Source organism: Chanodichthys erythropterus, chromosome 8, assembly GCF_024489055.1.
Source record: "Chanodichthys erythropterus isolate Z2021 chromosome 8, ASM2448905v1, whole genome shotgun sequence".
NCBI classification, from domain to species: domain Eukaryota; kingdom Metazoa; phylum Chordata; class Actinopteri; order Cypriniformes; family Xenocyprididae; genus Chanodichthys; species Chanodichthys erythropterus.
Window position 1 is genome coordinate 24,593,116 of NC_090228.1, and position 16,714 is coordinate 24,609,829.

Sequence of the window (16,714 nt, forward strand, 5' to 3'; positions counted from 1 at the left end):
GATATATTAACAGACAGAAATGCAGCTGATTCAGAGAAGGGGCCTGTACCATGATGGTAGTTGAACAAACTCAGGGTTATAGGATTAGTTTCGAACCACTCCAATCTGGCTTTGTTGGTACTATTATGCCAATCATAAACTTGCTTTGTCAACTCAGGCTTTGATCCTGAGTTTGTGGAGCGCATGCACATGAATCCGTGACATCAGTGGCAAACAGCCAATCGCATGCCTTGCAACAGAGATAAACTATGATTTACTTCTTGCGAGAGAGCCAGCGCCAAACTCTTTTGCTGAAAATGAAGAATTTAAACGCATTTACACTAATGGAAAATACTTGTCTGTGAAAGAGGACAAATAAAAGAAATGATCTTTCTCTATCAGTGCAAGTGAAAGTTGTGAAGTTAGTTTATATAGTTGATAGCGATATAGACTATTTAAAGAGTCATATTTACACATTATTTATATATGATCTATATATGTTTTTTTTATTCATTTAAACTAAAAGCTTAATAACAACTGTTAAACTAAACTTGCGTGTGTGTAATGATTAATAAAAATGTAGATCATATAATTATACAAATCATAAAATTATTCTAAGTATCATTAAAACCGCACAATTTCATCGTTAAATATTTGTTTTTACTATATAATGACCTTTAATTTGGAGGAAGAGAAACTGGGGCAGTGACTTGATTGTGTTGGGTGTGTCAGTGTCACTTAGTTTACATCTGATTGGTCCAATTTCAGTTTGAGATCTCTAACCCAGAACATAACCTGCCCAGGAGCATGGTCATGGTATCTAAAACCCAGGATTGGCACGAACTAATCTGAAACTTACCTGGCTAGCCAGCTTATCCAGCTTCATGGTACAGGCCCCAGGTTACTTATGATATTAAACAAAGTCCCAGCTTTCAAACTGTGTAATTTTTTTAAGAAATTCGAACAATAAAAAACGTTTTGTGGCTCTTTAATGTGTCATGAACCGATCATCGCTTCCTACGAGTTAATTTATAACATAAAATAAACATGACTGAACATCAGAAGGAACGCGGAAAGACGTCAGTACAAACCATTTTTCAAGTTTAAATCCACTGAGATTAATCTTTTAACTCCAGACTCCTTTGTCGGACAAAATAGCGGATTCGGCGTTATGATTGGTTAGATCACTTGTCAATCAAACTCCTGATGAAGGGTCAATTCTCTCCTTCTGTCAATCCTAGGTAAAGTCCAGATTATCTTGATGGTTCTACAGATTATCAGGTTTCCCTGTGGTGTGAGGTGTGTTAAATTCTCTTTTGTTCTTTGTTCAGGGGTAAAACGAAGTTCAAAATACGTGAGCAGCACTGCTGAGAGCGCCGCTTAGATAAATATGTAAATATGTGCTGCAAAAAAATCCTATTAGGTGTCCTTAATTGTACTTGCGTAAAAACAAAAATGGTTTGGTAAAATGTTCTTTTTGTGTTTGTTGTATTATAAAACACTTTTGCTAATTACAGTATTTTTTTAAATATAAGTGCAACCTAAAAAATGCATGTATCTTTTATCAAATGAAAAAAGGTCAATTTATGAAATGATTAATTTAAATGTCAGCACAAATACTCTTCTTAATGTAAAGTGGGTTCAGTTTTTCTTTCCATAAACTCAGTGGCTGGTTGAGTTTGACAGCAATAACATCAGAAGTTAAAGAGTTTGCAAAGTATTCTCAGACTGTGCTGGAAGGTCAGAGAGGTCACTGATAATGTAGAGGAATTGGATTGTGTGTTTCCTCCTGTCTGCTGCACAAACTCTACTGTCCTGTCCTCTTATTGCTGCTGGGTCATGCCTGGGATTGACATATATTAACCTCCAGGTTTGGGTTGTTAATCAGTTATTTGTTTGACATTGCTTTCTGAAAATCACTCTCATTCGTTTTGAAACATACATATAATGTGGGGAAATCCTAGACCTTTTTTTAGAAAAACATCATGGTCATCATGGATTGACCACAAATTATATGGTCTGGTCAGTGCGTGTAGTGGGACACAAACATTCCAGATTACTCTGTAAAATGTTAGACAGTTTCAAAAAGTTTCAAACAATGTGAACCAAAAAGCAAAGCCAGTTCACTTTCTGTGCTTAGAAAGAAATTTTGGGTAGCACTTTATTTTACAGTCCTGTTCACATACTATGTACTATGTACTGGGTTATAACTAGGTACTGACCCTGAACCTATCCCTAAACCATAGACATAATCGGAGTTATATTTTAAAATACATTGGGTCAGGAAAGGCAGCTCTTTCACACTAATAGTCTACTCAAAGATGATGGTGCTAATTCTCCGACTGCATCAGTTCAGTGATGCATTGATTTTCTCAACTTTTTTAGTGCTAAAATTGCCATTGTCCACAAACAAATAACTTCCTCCTCTGGTCCACTTGCTTTAGCAGTTAATTTATCATGTTTATTTAAATCCTACTTCAGCTTTTTGTGTCCTACTGATTTTTCAATTATAAATGACTCTTTGTCAACTGGTGTTGTGCCAGCAGCACTTAAAACTGCAGCTATGACTCCTGTTCTAAAAAAGCAAAATACTGATTTGAATAACTTTAGCCATTTTCATCCAATTTCAAATCTTTCCATTCTTGGCAAAAAATTTAGAGGGTGTTGTGGCTATAATCATGTAACTGGTAATAACCATTTTGAGCCCCATCAGTCCGGGTTTCGGAAATTGCACAGTACTGTGATGGCCTTTGTTAAAGTCACTAACTACCTGTTATTAGCGTCTGACTCTGTTTCTGTCTCAATCCTTGTTCTCTTGGACCTGAGTGCAGTTTTTGACACCATCGATCACTCACTACTACTTGAATTAAAGACTTGAATCTGTCTTTGGTGTAACGGAGACTGCTCTGGAGTCTGGACTGGTTCAGATCCTATTTTTCCGTTCACAGTCACTTTGTTTTTATGGATGTCCACAGATCAGAGGTTGGTTCTGTTAGTACTTGTGTCCCCCAAGGCTCAATTCTTGGTTCTTTGCTTTTTAGCATCTATATTTACACATTTTAGTTCACCCAAAAATGAAGAAAAAAAAAGCCATTATGTCGTTCTACACCCGTAAGGCCTTCATTCATCTTCAGAACACAAATTAAGATATTTTTGATGAAATCCGATGGCTCAGTGAGGCCACTAAAGAGAGCAAAGCCACCGAACCTCTCAAGATCCATAAAGGTACTAAAAACATATTTAAAACAGTTCATGTGTGTTCAGTGGTTCTACCTTAATATTATAAAGCGACGAGAATACTTTTTGTGCGCCAAAAAAAACCTAAATAAATACTTTTCAACAATATCTCATGATGGCCGATTTCAAAACACTTCTTCTGAGCTTTACGAATCTTTTTTTTTTTTCGAATTAGTGATTCAGATCTCCTATCAAATGGCTAAACTGCTGAAATCACGTGACTTTGGCTCTCCGTACCACTGATTCGATTCTTGGAGTTGTTTTTGATGCCAGTCTTTCGTTTGAGCCTTTTGTGCAGAACACTGTTAAGACCTCATTCTTTCATCTCAGAAATGTTGCATGTCTTTGACCTGTGCTGTCTTTTTCTGTTGCTGAAAGGTTGATTAACTCATTTGTTTTCTTACGTATAGATTATTGTAATGCCCCTTCTTGTTGGGGTTTCCAAATCCTGTATTAACAAACTTCAATATCTGCAAAATTCGGCAGCTAGAATTTTGACTGAAGCTGGGGCTGTTGACCATATAACCCCTGTTTTGGCATCATTGCATTGGCTATCAGTAAGATTCCTTGTTGATTTTAAAGTGTTTAAAGGGTGACAGGGCTTTCTCATCTTATGCCCCAAAATTGTGGAATTCTCTCTAAGTTGACATCAGGGACGCAAAAAAATGCATCCATCCATCAAAAATAATCCATATGGCTCCAGAAGGTTAACAAAGCCCATCTGAAATTAAGTGATGGGTTTTATTAACTATAATATCTAGCTTTCAGTAGATGGCCGTATGCATCGATTTGTGGCGGAAGAGTAACCTCTGACCCAATGCACGGCATAATATGATGAACGCGTAAGCTCAGAGGATAGAGCAAAACAAAACACCGGTCATGAATTAGAAGTCTAAAATGAGAAATTTTAAAGAGAAATGTCGGAGGATTTCGATATAAGAGAAGAGGCATCTAAGCTTACGATACTTCAACACCTATGTCATACAGAGGTTAATCTTGTGGTCAACTTGCGCTGTATACGTACTAGGCTTGCCGCGATAGTCACCATTCAAGCAATTTTCACTCCCGAATTGATGCTAATTCGAAAGCAAAAGGAAAATATGCACGGCCGCGTGAGGATTCATAACGTTGCGTGTCTACTGGCATGGACCGTTTTCAGTTGAGCTTCCATAGGAATTAATTGAAAAGCTCTCTCTGCTCTGCACCATTATCAATGCTCGAATTAGCGATTTAAAAGTGAGGTGCAAAAGAGGGAACGCCCCCAATCCTGGTGATACCAATATTATCGGTGTTGTCACGCATTGATTAACCGGTGTAAATTTTTCTCAACGTCACAACCGTAATATGTAATATGCTGTCTGTAATAACCCTAATATGTCGTCTGCCAGAAGCTAGTTATTTTAGTTTATAAAGTTTTAAAAATGGATATTTTTCTTACAAACACCCATCACTTTTCTTCAGAAGGGATTTATTAACCCCCTGGAGCTGTATGGATTATTTTTATTATTCAAAATCACACCCCTCATTCACTCCCATTTTAAAGCTTGGAAGAGCTTTATAATGGGATAATGGGATATTTTTATACGTCTTATAGAAGAGGCTTGGATGGTAAATCATGGGATAATTTTCATTTTTGAGTGAACTATCCCTTAAACCCATGTAGTTACTTTATACTACCAGTAATTTCTTGGGTAACTACACTGTATGTACACATACTGTAAAATAGTGTAACCAAAATTTGAGTTTTTAGTGTTTCCCAACCTCTTTTGCCGATTATATAAACATATTTTGTAATGAAACAAATTGTGTGATGCCTCTCCCTTCATGTTTTGGGCCTATATGTTTGGCTAACACTACATGTATCCCCAATTACATATGAACTATTATCACAGTCAAAGGTTGCTTAAAGACCCACCATAAAATAGTTAAGAATAAAGCTTACACAAAAATAACATAACCTTGCAATTGAAAATAGAAAAAGGTGAGTGTGGCGCATACAAACACTGAACCTCCTCCTCCTTTTCATTTGATTGCGCAGTTTCAAATTGAAAACTAACTGGGCATTTAATTTGATAATCATAGTCATTGATAATCATCTACGATCTTGACATATATGGTTGCTGTGAACTGTTGCAATATGTAGGAGTCATACAGGTTTGTAATATATCCAGTGTAAGTGAATGAAATCTTGCATAAAAAGACATTGAGACTTTTGACCTTTGGAACGTGTTTAAAGCTGTCCCTGTTGAAGAACCATAAACTCCACATAAATAATGAGTCCAAACCTAATCCACTTTTTGAAATGGTTTCACCTAAGCAAGACCTTTGCTCATGACATGGATACATAATACTACTGTATGCTGAGGAGAAGTTGGGAAATGGGTGACCTCCAGTAGTAAGATCCATTACACAAAGCCGGCTTTTATTTAAAGGTCTTGATGGATGTTCTCCTCAGGGCCGTGACACATATGAAATGAAGTTTCCACTCTGCTTAAGGTAGTTCAATGCGCCCTGTCATAGTTTAATTAAGGATTTCACATGAACAAAACTATTGCTCATGAGAGGTGAGAGCAATTCTGGTTGCCTAAACTATATTTTTTGTTATCAGTACCCAAATATATTTGTTTTGTTTTGTTTTGTTTTTTTTTTGTTTGTTTTTTTTTTTTGTTTTTTTTGTGTTTTGTGTTTTTTGTTTTGTTTTGCTTTTTGCCTTTTGCTTTTTGTTTTGCTTTTGTTGTTGTTTTTGCTTTGTTGTGTTTTGCTTTTTGTTGTTTTGTTTTGTCTCCAAAATTTAGTAAACATTACAGTATGACTTGTGTCAGCGTTGGCTGTCTAGTGTTGTCCATCTGTCATGTAATCTAACCCCTTTCACCATGAGTTAGTTTTCTCAGAATGCACGTAACTGAAGTAGTGGGGACACAAAAGGCATTATTTGTAGAGGGTCCTTTCATACTAAACAAATGTTTGGTTTTGCCAGAAAGGTCACGTTGGATGAATGAATGGTGCGTTATGCTGCTCAAACATTGTGCTTCAGAACTTTGTGAGAAGGGAATAAACGCTTGGTCCCAAACTCATGTCTCCATGGTAATAGATGCCTGGAAGGATATGAGTAATACTCCGCAACATGAGCCGCATCAGGATCCATAAGTAATGCATATGTACTGGGATTGCTGTTTCAAACCGTTGCCATAAAATTGAGGTTTCCACTGGCCTAGTGCTATTAAACATGCAGCCCTCAAGACATTAATTTGTGGCTTGCGTGATGTCATAATTGTGCAATAATAAACTGCAATAATCAACTGCACTACTGAAATAATCACGGTTATGTTTTTTTGCCATATTAATAACAAACATGCCTGGGAGTTATAACTGTATATGCAGTGTAATGGCAGAAATATGTCAGTCAGTAGATATTTGTATCATGTATTCTGTGGTTTTAATTCTCATAAAGATTTTATATTTCTTTATGTAAATTTTTTTATCCGTAAATTGATGTATTCACTGGCGTAGGAACCGGGGGGGACGGGGGGGACGTGTCCCCCTCAATATTGGAAAATGCTGCATGTGTCCCACCCAAAAAATAGCCTATACACCGCAGGAACAAAAACTGTACATTTTGAACTTTTATTTTGAATACGCGACGAAGAAGATATTCGGTTTTGTCAGTCAAACCCAGAGTGATTTCATTCATGTTTGAATAATCACCATTCGCCAATCACCAGCTTCATATTCTTCACTTTTCACCTGTAGTCGGACTCGGAGCATCTGATTGGTAGAGAGAAGTCAACATTACACTACGAACATTCAAATACGTTATTGGTGCGCACCAGCTTTGAACGACTCGACTTTGTATGAGGTAAATTAGTCTCAGTCAAGCGGTTTAAATTAACAAGCTTTTTAAAACTGAATTATGGATACGAGGCATGACATTAAATCAACAGTGGAATTTTGTATGGCACGTATGTTATGCTTTGCGAGAGGAGGTTAACGTTACGTTAGGTAGATAGCCATATAGCGGGCAATCGATTTCTCTGTGTTAACCTTAGCAAAAGTAAAACGTTCTGTCATCTCTTTTCAGCATAATGCCACCACAGAAAAAAATAAAACCAAAGGAAATAACGTTGCTGAAGTTTTTTACAAAGAGTAAGGTTAGTGTAAATAGTTATAATACAACACATTTTACACAAGGACAGGGCGACATCATAACCTTCATTTCATCAAATATTTGCCTTGTAAAGTGCCCCTTTCCTTTCTGCCCGCAATTGCAGGGGGGCTTGTACACTTTTATGTTTCCCAACTTCAATATTTATGTAATAATAAATAGATAAATTAAACAGATGAACAGATGATAAACAGATGATTTTGTTTATTTATTTTGCTGTTATTTCATATATGTCGTACCACGTGACGTCACCATACTGTATGTTACTATTATGGTGGCGAGATGGACGTTGATTCATAATGGCCAAAATGTCCCCCCAATGTCAAAGTGGTTCCTACACCCCTGGATGTATTTGCCTTTTTTTTTTTTTTTTTTTTTTTAGATTTTACCCATGCCATAAAAATAGCTTAGATGCTGACATGGTATAAAACAAACAAATAGAGCATATTTTCTGCATGATTTCAAAAATCAGACATCAAAAGCTTTAATAAGTATAATCCATTGTTGATTTTAATGGAAGTGGTTTAGTTTATAATTCACTATTATCAAAAAAAAAAAAAGTTTTGGTACCATAATGAAAGATTTAAGTCACAATACAGAAAAAATATAAAATAGGTAATAGGTCAAAATAATTACTAGAAATTTGGTTGTGCTTTATCCACAAAATTTATCTATAATAGTGCTATAAGTCAGCATAATTTTGCTCCCTATTGTTAGGAACATGCCTAGAAATACTTTCTAGGTAGGTAGCTCACTAGGTTTTGGAACAGAGCTATGCTGTTTGATCGAGGGCAGCACACTAAATCATATTTGACTAAAATCAGTTTGTGGAGTCCTGTAGTTCTACATGCTTGCTGGTTTAGTGTGATGATAATATTCTCATAATGTGTTTGGCAGAGAGAGAGCTTTGATATAATGGTCAAGGACCTCTGGAATGTCAACTATTGTTCAGTGGTATTTCCTCTCCATTTAAGTTTATTGCCTCTGTTTAACACAATTTACTAGTTAACATGAAAATGAGAACAATCAATCTGTCTACACTGATTTTTGATATAGTTAAACAGTGTTTGTGGGAGAATTGTTGTGGAAATGAATGAAATGTGCTGAATAGATTTTATATGATCAGATCAAGAGAATGTATTTTGTTTTTGTTACAAAATTACAATTTTAAAATTTTCTCAATATTTAACCAAATTATGCTGTTGACTGCTGTCATCAAGCATTGAGTACTGAATTTCAACCCTGAAAAACAAAGTTATCATAAATTATCATATAAATTTTGGCAACGATTGCAACAAAATATTGTTTAAAAATTCTTTATGAAATAAAACAGCACATATATTTAGTATTTTGCTGATAATATAAAAATGATGTGGGTGAAAGATTTCCCCCTGCAGATCACATAGATTTGCCACATTGAAAGTGACTTCTATGTGAGCTATGTTGCATACATTGCTACAATGGACCTTTGTCAAAGATTTTGCTAATGTGGCCCAGTGTTAATTTTGTCAATGAATAATTTTTATCATATTTTTCATAAATTAAATTTTTTCACTGATGATTACGAGATTGCAACTTGATAAAAACTGGTTTGTGATGACAAAAACTATAATATAAATCTATTGACCTTTTCACCAATGAATAAATATGAGATGAAAATGTCAGGGAGGGATGATTTGGGAAGAGATTCAATCACAATGAATCCATGTGGTTGGGAGGTTAGATGCGCATTTGAAAGGTAATGTACTTTTAATTGCAACGATGGTTTTCTATATGCAACTGTGCATACATCCAAAGCACGCACACAGAAAGCCAACTCTCACAACATATAGTATTGAATTGAGTTCTCCTTCGAGTCTTATTGCACTTGAATGGACAAATGCCCGTTTTGGGAGTACAAACCCGCTTCCAAAAAAGTTGTGACACTGTACAAATTGTGAATAAAAAAGGAATGCAATAATTTACCAATCTCATAAACTTATATTTTATTCACAATAGAATATAGATAACATATCAAATGTTGAAAGTGAGTTTTGAAAATGTCATGCCAAATATTGCCTCATTTTGGATTTCATGAGAGCTACACATTCCAAAAAAGTTGGGACAGGTAGCAGTAAGAGGCCGGAAAAGTTAAATGTACATATAAGGAACAGCTGGAGGACCAATTTGCAACTTATTAGGTCAATTGGCAACATGATTGGGTATAAAAAGAGCCTCTCAGAGTGGCAGTGTCTCTCAGAAGTCAAGATGGGCAGAGGATCACCAACTTTCCCAATGCTGTGGCGAAAAATAGTGGAGCAATATCAGAAAGGAGTTTCTCAGAGAAAAATTGCAAAGAGTTTGAAGTTATCATCATCTACAGTGCATAATATCATCCAAAGATTCAGAGAATCTGGAACAATCTCTGTGCGTAAGGGTCAAGGCCGGAAAACCATACTGGATGCCCGTGATCTTCGGGCCCTTAGACGGCACTACATCACATACAGGAATCCTACTGTAATGGAAATCACAACATGGGCTCAGGAATACTTCCAGAAAACATTATTGGTCAACACAATCCACCGTGCCATTTGCCGTTGCCGGCTAAAACTCTATAGGTCAAAAAAGAAGCCATATCTAAACATGATCCAGAAACGCAGGCGTTTTCTCTGGGCCAAGGCTCATTTAAAATGGACTGTGGCAAAGTGGAAAACTGTTCTGTGGTCAGACGAATCAAAATTTGAAGTTCTTTTTGGAAAACTGGGACGCCGTGTCATCCGGACTAAAGAGGACAAGGACAACCCAAGTTGTTATCAGCACTAGAGAAGCCTCCATCTCTGATGGTATGGAGTTGCATGAGTGTGTGTGGCATGGCAGCTTACACATCTGGAAAGGCACCATTAATGCTGAAAAGTATATCCAAGTTCTAGAACAACATATGTTCCCATCCAGACCTCGTCTCTTTCAGGGAAGACCTTGCATTTTCCAATGCCAGACCACATACTGCATCAATTACAACATCATGGCTGCGTAGGAGGATCCGGGTACTGAAATGGCCAGCCTGCAGTCCAGATCTTTCACCCTTAGAAAACATTGGGCACATCATAAAGAGGAAGATGCGACAAAGAAGACCTAAGACAGTTGAGCAACTAGAAGCCTGTATTAGACAAGAATGGGACAACATTCCTAATCCTAAACTTGAGCAACTTGTCTCCTCAGTCCCCAGACGTTTGCAGACTGTTATAAAAAGAAGAGGGGATGCCACACAGTGGTAAACATGGCCTTGTCCCAACTTTTTTGAGATCTGTTTATGCCATGAAATTTAAAATCAACTTATTTTTCCCTTAAAATGATACATTTTCTCAGTTTAAACATTTGATATGTCATCTATGTTGTATTCTGAATAAAATATTGAAATTTGAAACTTCCTTGTCTACACCAGATAAGTTGCGTCGAGCAGTGCCACGACAGCTTGAGGCTGTCTACACTGGACTCAACAAAGCGACCATTGCAAATCTATTTGTTCTTAATGTCAGAAGTAGCCACAAGCACTTGATGTACATCAGAAGTAGAACGGAGCATCAGTTTATTGATCTATTAGGCTAAATCTATTGTAGATTTAGCTGAATAAAATCTTATGATATTTAGTCAACTAAAACTGACTAAAATATGACAAACTAAATAGCATTTCAGTCAAAAGACTGACCAAAACTGATGTGACTAGATTTAGCTTGGGATTTATCTGTGATTTATCTTGAAGAATTTCAAACCCTGTTTTGTACCCTATTTGTGGAAAGTGGCAAATACATTTTTTTTTTTTTTTTTTTTTTTTAGATATTTGGTCAGTGGATGCTAAAACATGGGCAGAAAAACAAAAATGCATGCAACAAGCATCCTTATGAACTCTATAACTCTATTGCAACACCTTTACATTTCAGCTTTTTCCTCATGAAGTATTCATGCACTATACAATAACTCCCTAATGCAAGTATCATGAAACTTTTATCAGGCTGTTGTTTCCATTTTATGATGCTGTTAAGTTTATGGCTACATCTGGGCATATGAATGGTTTCATTAGGCTGTATAAAAATGAAATACACTTGTTAGCCATCTCATGTAAATGTGTCATGAAGTTTTAATTAAGATAAATCATTACCCTAGCTTTATCTGGGTATTAAGTAAAGTTTCTGAAGCAATACTTTATTTTAATCCACATAACTCTCTGATCTTTTGAATAAGGTCAGACCTCATTAACTTCTTCTCTTAGGGGTTTTCTGGAAAGCCTGTGTTATGTAATAACAAGAGATTGACTCATTTGGGCACAAGCCTTCAGAATGCAAAAACCTTCTTTGCTTAGAGATATTTTCCATAGCACAGAGACAGAGATGATGGAAACTGACATTTACATAGTGTTTACTGCAGAGCAAACAAAATGAAGCAGTCGACTTCAACAAGAAATCTCAAAACTCAAAAGTCTCTAAAGCTTTTTCTGTAATAATTTACAATTTCAGACATTACCAGGAAAAAAAAATTTCAAACACTGCAGATGATTTAAGAGAAATTCTCTTTGCTTATAATAATTTACTGAAAGGCATCAATAAAGGGTTAAGGGGTGTACCAGTTGATGTTTTTCAGACAGCCTTGTTTTCATTGCCCTAAATATGACATCTACTCTGATCCATTGATATAGTTGCCAAGTCAACAATTACTGCTAAATAATGTACAGTCTGATATACAGTCTGTTCAGTGTTTATTGACTCAATCAATGCATCATTAATCCAATCAATTCATTGTCAGTTCAAAGATTCATACTGCTAATACTTAATTAAAATGGGCTTTCACCCAATATTTGTTAGTGTTGTGTGTGTGTGTGTATGTGTGTATATATATATATATATATATATATATATATATATATATATATATATAATATAATATATATATATATATATATATATATATATATATATATATATATATATATATATATATATATATATACACATATATATGTATATATTGTAAATTGTATTTATTTTATTTTATTTATTTATTTATTTATTTTGTCTTTAGCTTAGCAGCATGTCAATGTTGGAATCAACTGTATTGGAGTCAGTATTGTTATTGTTAACTGAAATTAAAACTGTAAAAAAAATAATAATAATTTTATTAACTGAAATAAATGTGAAATAAAACAAAATATACTATTAGATCAAAAACTTGAAGGGTTAGTTCACCCTAAAATGAAAATTCTGTCATTAATTACTCACCCGCATGTCATTCTACACCCGTATGACCTTCGTTCATCTTCGGAACACAAATTAAGATATTTTTGATAAAATCAGATGGGTCAGTGAGGCCTGCATTGACAGCAAGTTAATTTACACTTTCAAACGTCCAGAAAGCTACTGAAGACATATTTACAACAGTTCATGTGACTACAGTGGTTCATCCTTAATATTATGAAGCGATGAGAATACTTTTTGTGTGCCAAAAAAAAACAAAATAACGACTTTATTCAACAATATCTAGTGATGGGTAATTTCAAAACACCGCTTCATGAAGCTTCGAAGCTTTCCGAATCTTTTGTTTCGAATCAGTGGTTCGGAGCGCTTATCAAACTGCCAAATTCACGTGAACCAATGAAATTTTGAAACACTTATGACATAACGAAGCCTCGTTTACTGAAATCACGTGACTTTGGCAGTTTGAGATTGTTAATTCATGCTCCTAACCACTGACTCAAAACAACAGATTTATAAAGCTTAGAAGCTTCACTGTAGTCACATGAACTGTTTTAAATATACCTTAAGTACCTTTCTGGGCATATGAAAGTGTAAATTAACTTGATGTCAATGAAGGCCTCACTGAGCCATCGGATTTCATCAAAAATATCTTAATTTGTGATCTGAAGATGAATGAAGGTCTTACCGGTGTGGAACGACATGAGGAGGAGTAATTAATTTGACAGAATTAAAATTTTTTGGGTGAACTAACCATTTAAACTTAAAAAAATAAAATGAAAATTAAAAATCCTTGGCAACTAACTAAAATAAGTTGAAGTACAAATTAATAAAACTAAATTGAAATAATAAATTAAAGCTATAAAAACTAGTAAATATGTAAAGCACACAACAAAATGTATAAAACTTAAACTAAATTTAAAATAAAGACTGAAAATTATAAAAAATAAAAGCTAATTGAAAATAAAGCTGATTAGAGTCAAGTCTCACTGTCAAGCTCTATTTGTTTGATGGAGTTGCTTCCTATGTAGAGTCTTTTAAATCTGTCACTTATGAGGTTTTGTAAAAGGTGTTGTTATGTGTGGTTATGTCTTTCATGTTATGTGACCCCCACTGGTCCTCTCTACACAGGTAGTCATTGTGTCCCCGTGTGTGAGATTATAGCCGTTCAGGAAAAGGAAGATGACTCTCCCTGTAAAGACACTGGGAAATGGCAGAAGGTTCCTCAGAGCCCAGCAGACAGCCAGCACGCTTTCACAGGTACACCAGCCTAATCAGACTGTCATCTGCCCCATGATAAAAGGAAAATACGTAGCTTGTAAAGTTTTATCTACTATGCCGTGAGTGTATTATCAGAAAGATTTTGACCATACAGGTCACCTTTTCCTTTTGGAATAATGTGGCATTCTCGTTTGTGTTTCTCTGCAGTGTTCTACATAGAGAGGACGAGGCAGCACTGCTGGCGGTGCAGCAATGTGACTTTCCATTGCTCTGAACATTCCCTGTGTCTGCTCTGGGTCCAAACTATTAGGGAGCAACTTGGATTGTTGAGTGCGTAACTAATTTTTGGGTTATTTTCTATAACAGAAATGTTTACTATTGTAAACTACACATAAACTATAGCAAACAAAATAAGTTTTTGTTATAGGTCAGTGATTTTTCACTTGAATGACGTTGATGTGTTTATACAATTGAAAATTGTAATAGTTGCTTGGTGTCCATTGTGTAAATTTACTGTAAACACGTTTTTTTTTTTTTTTTTTTTTTTTTCTTCATTCATAGACTCTGAGGAGTGAGTTAAATATTACCACACATCTGATACAGTACATAATTATGGTATATATAAATTATGGACACTAATTTCTTGTTAGCATAGCACGCATAATAAAAACGCTCTTCCTTTTAATTTACCAGATTTCATTTTAATCTGCCAGCATAGCAGGCATGTTTTGTTCTATTGAAGCTGTTCTGTGCTTGGTAGCTCTGTCCAAAAGGAAATGTCATTGGTCCAAAATCAATCTAGCTGTGTATTAAAAATCAATTATGTTCTGATTTGCTGATTTGGTTTTAGTGTAGTGTAATTTGCATTGAGATGTGCCTGAATCTTACAATAGCTGTAAATTTGAAATAACCCAGAATATTTATTTAAAGGATTAGTTCACTTTCAAATGAAAATTTCCTGATAATTTTCTCACCCCCATGTCCAAGATGTTCATGTCTTTCTTTCTTCAGTCGAAAAGAAATTAAGGATTTTGATGAAAACATTCCAGGATTTTCTCCATATAGTGGACTTCAATGGCCTCCAAATGGTTGAAGGTCAAAATTACAGTTTAGGTGCAGCTTCAAAGCATTTTGCGCAATCCCAGATGAGGAATAAGGGTCTTATCTAGAGAAACCATCGCTTATTTTCAAAAAAAAATGTACAATTATATGTGTTTTAACCATAAATGCTCATTTTGAACTAGCTCTCTTCTTCTTCTTCTCTATTAGAATTTCGGCAGTGTAGACACTGCTAAGTGTATTACTGCCCTCCTCAGGTCAAAGTTTGAACTAATTGTTATATACTTGCTTTAGCATATTGTATATGACAATTTAGTTCAAACTTTACCTGTGGAGGGCAGTAATACACCTAGCAGCGTCTACACTGCCGAAATTCTAATAGAGAAGAAGAAGAGAGCTAGTTCAAGATGAGCATTTATGGTTAAAATGTATAAAATGTAAAAAAAAAATTTAAATGAGTTATGGTTTCTCTAGATAAGACCCTTATTTCTTATCTTGGATCGCATAGAATGCTTTGAAGCTGCACTGAAACTGTAATTTTGACCTTCAACCGTTTGGAGTCCATTGAAGTCCACTATAAGGAGAATAATCCTGGCATGTTTTCATCAAAAACCTTAATTTCTTTTCGACTGAAGAAAGAAAGACATGAACATCTTGGATGACATGGCGGTGAGTAAATTATCAGGAAATTTTCATTTGAAAGTGAATTGATCCTTTAAAAATCAGTAGTACTAGGTATAAGTGCAGTTTTGGTCTTCTCTATATTGTCGCATCAGATGAAGTTTGTCACAAACAACTTAATGAAGTAGTTTTGACAGCCTAGAAAGACTTGTCAAACAACTCACATTTAACACTCTTTCCGCCTCTAATTCCACAGCCAATCGACCGAAGAGGTTGCTGGTGTACATCAACCCCTACGGAGGAAAACAACGCGGGAAGCAGATTTACGACCACAAAGTGGCCCCCATCTTTTCCCAGGCTTCCATTTCCACCGACGTGATTGGTGAGTGCCCGTCAGCTGCCTGCATTAACATTTAAATAAAAAATGAGCTTTTATGCTTTGCAAATAGATCTCCGTTGGCAAATGGCCCCACATGCCAACCCGTCCCACGAATATGATTTTATTTACAGCGCCATCTATCACCCGAGCTGGCCATAATGCAAACTGTGATAGTCGATAAACATAGGAATGCAAAGACATCCATTATTTATTAAGTTTGAGAGAGGAAGACCCTGGGTTGGTGTGAATACTGGCTGTTAGAGCTTACAGGCTTACTCAGCAGTTGCTTGAGGGTCTACTTTTTACGACCATGCAAACATTTCGTAAATAGTAAAGTACATGTCTGGCTGGACAAATACCATTCAAACCGAATCATTAGAGGAGCCAAACAAGATGTTCTGCCGACGGTTTAATAAGCTCTATACATCACCTTTGGCATATATCATCAACGTGATCCACAGGGCTCGGTCCTAGGCCCCATTCATTTTCAGCACATCCCTCCGAGTTACGGTTTACATCAGTGCTGATGGTAAAGAACCGGTAATGAAATGTACCGGGGATTGTTTTTCACTGTGACTTCAGCTTTATCATTTGATGTAGCTGATTGATGGTCTCCATCAAGCCAGCAGAAAAATGCAATTTAACTGCCAGATGAACATAATGATGTTTCTTCCCCCACTGCTCAGCCTCGCTGTCATCGTCCTGTTAACAATGGCTTTTCCCTTTTGTTTCTATAGTTACAGAGCGTGCAAATCATGCCAGGGACCACTTGAAGACAGAGGCTGATCTGAAGAAGTATGATGGGTGAGTGGGCATCCTGCTGGGAGAGCGCGG

The 16,714-nt window shown here is 35.9% G+C and overlaps 1 protein-coding gene across 3 annotated transcripts in view; it reads left to right on the plus strand.

The window, feature by feature from the left end:
• Positions 1-16,714, plus strand: part of cerk (ceramide kinase) — a 55,463-nt gene that overhangs the window by 1,657 nt on the left and 37,092 nt on the right. For all 3 annotated transcript variants that reach the window (XR_010895726.1, XM_067392386.1, XM_067392387.1), the window contains exons 2-5: positions 13,732-13,860; positions 14,029-14,151; positions 15,758-15,883; positions 16,618-16,684. Coding sequence is in view for 2 of the 3 variants with exons in the window: in XM_067392386.1 (XP_067248487.1) it covers positions 13,732-13,860; positions 14,029-14,151; positions 15,758-15,883; positions 16,618-16,684 (445 nt within the window). In the remaining variant the exon portion in view is untranslated. The remainder of the gene's footprint in view (positions 1-13,731; positions 13,861-14,028; positions 14,152-15,757; positions 15,884-16,617; positions 16,685-16,714) is intronic.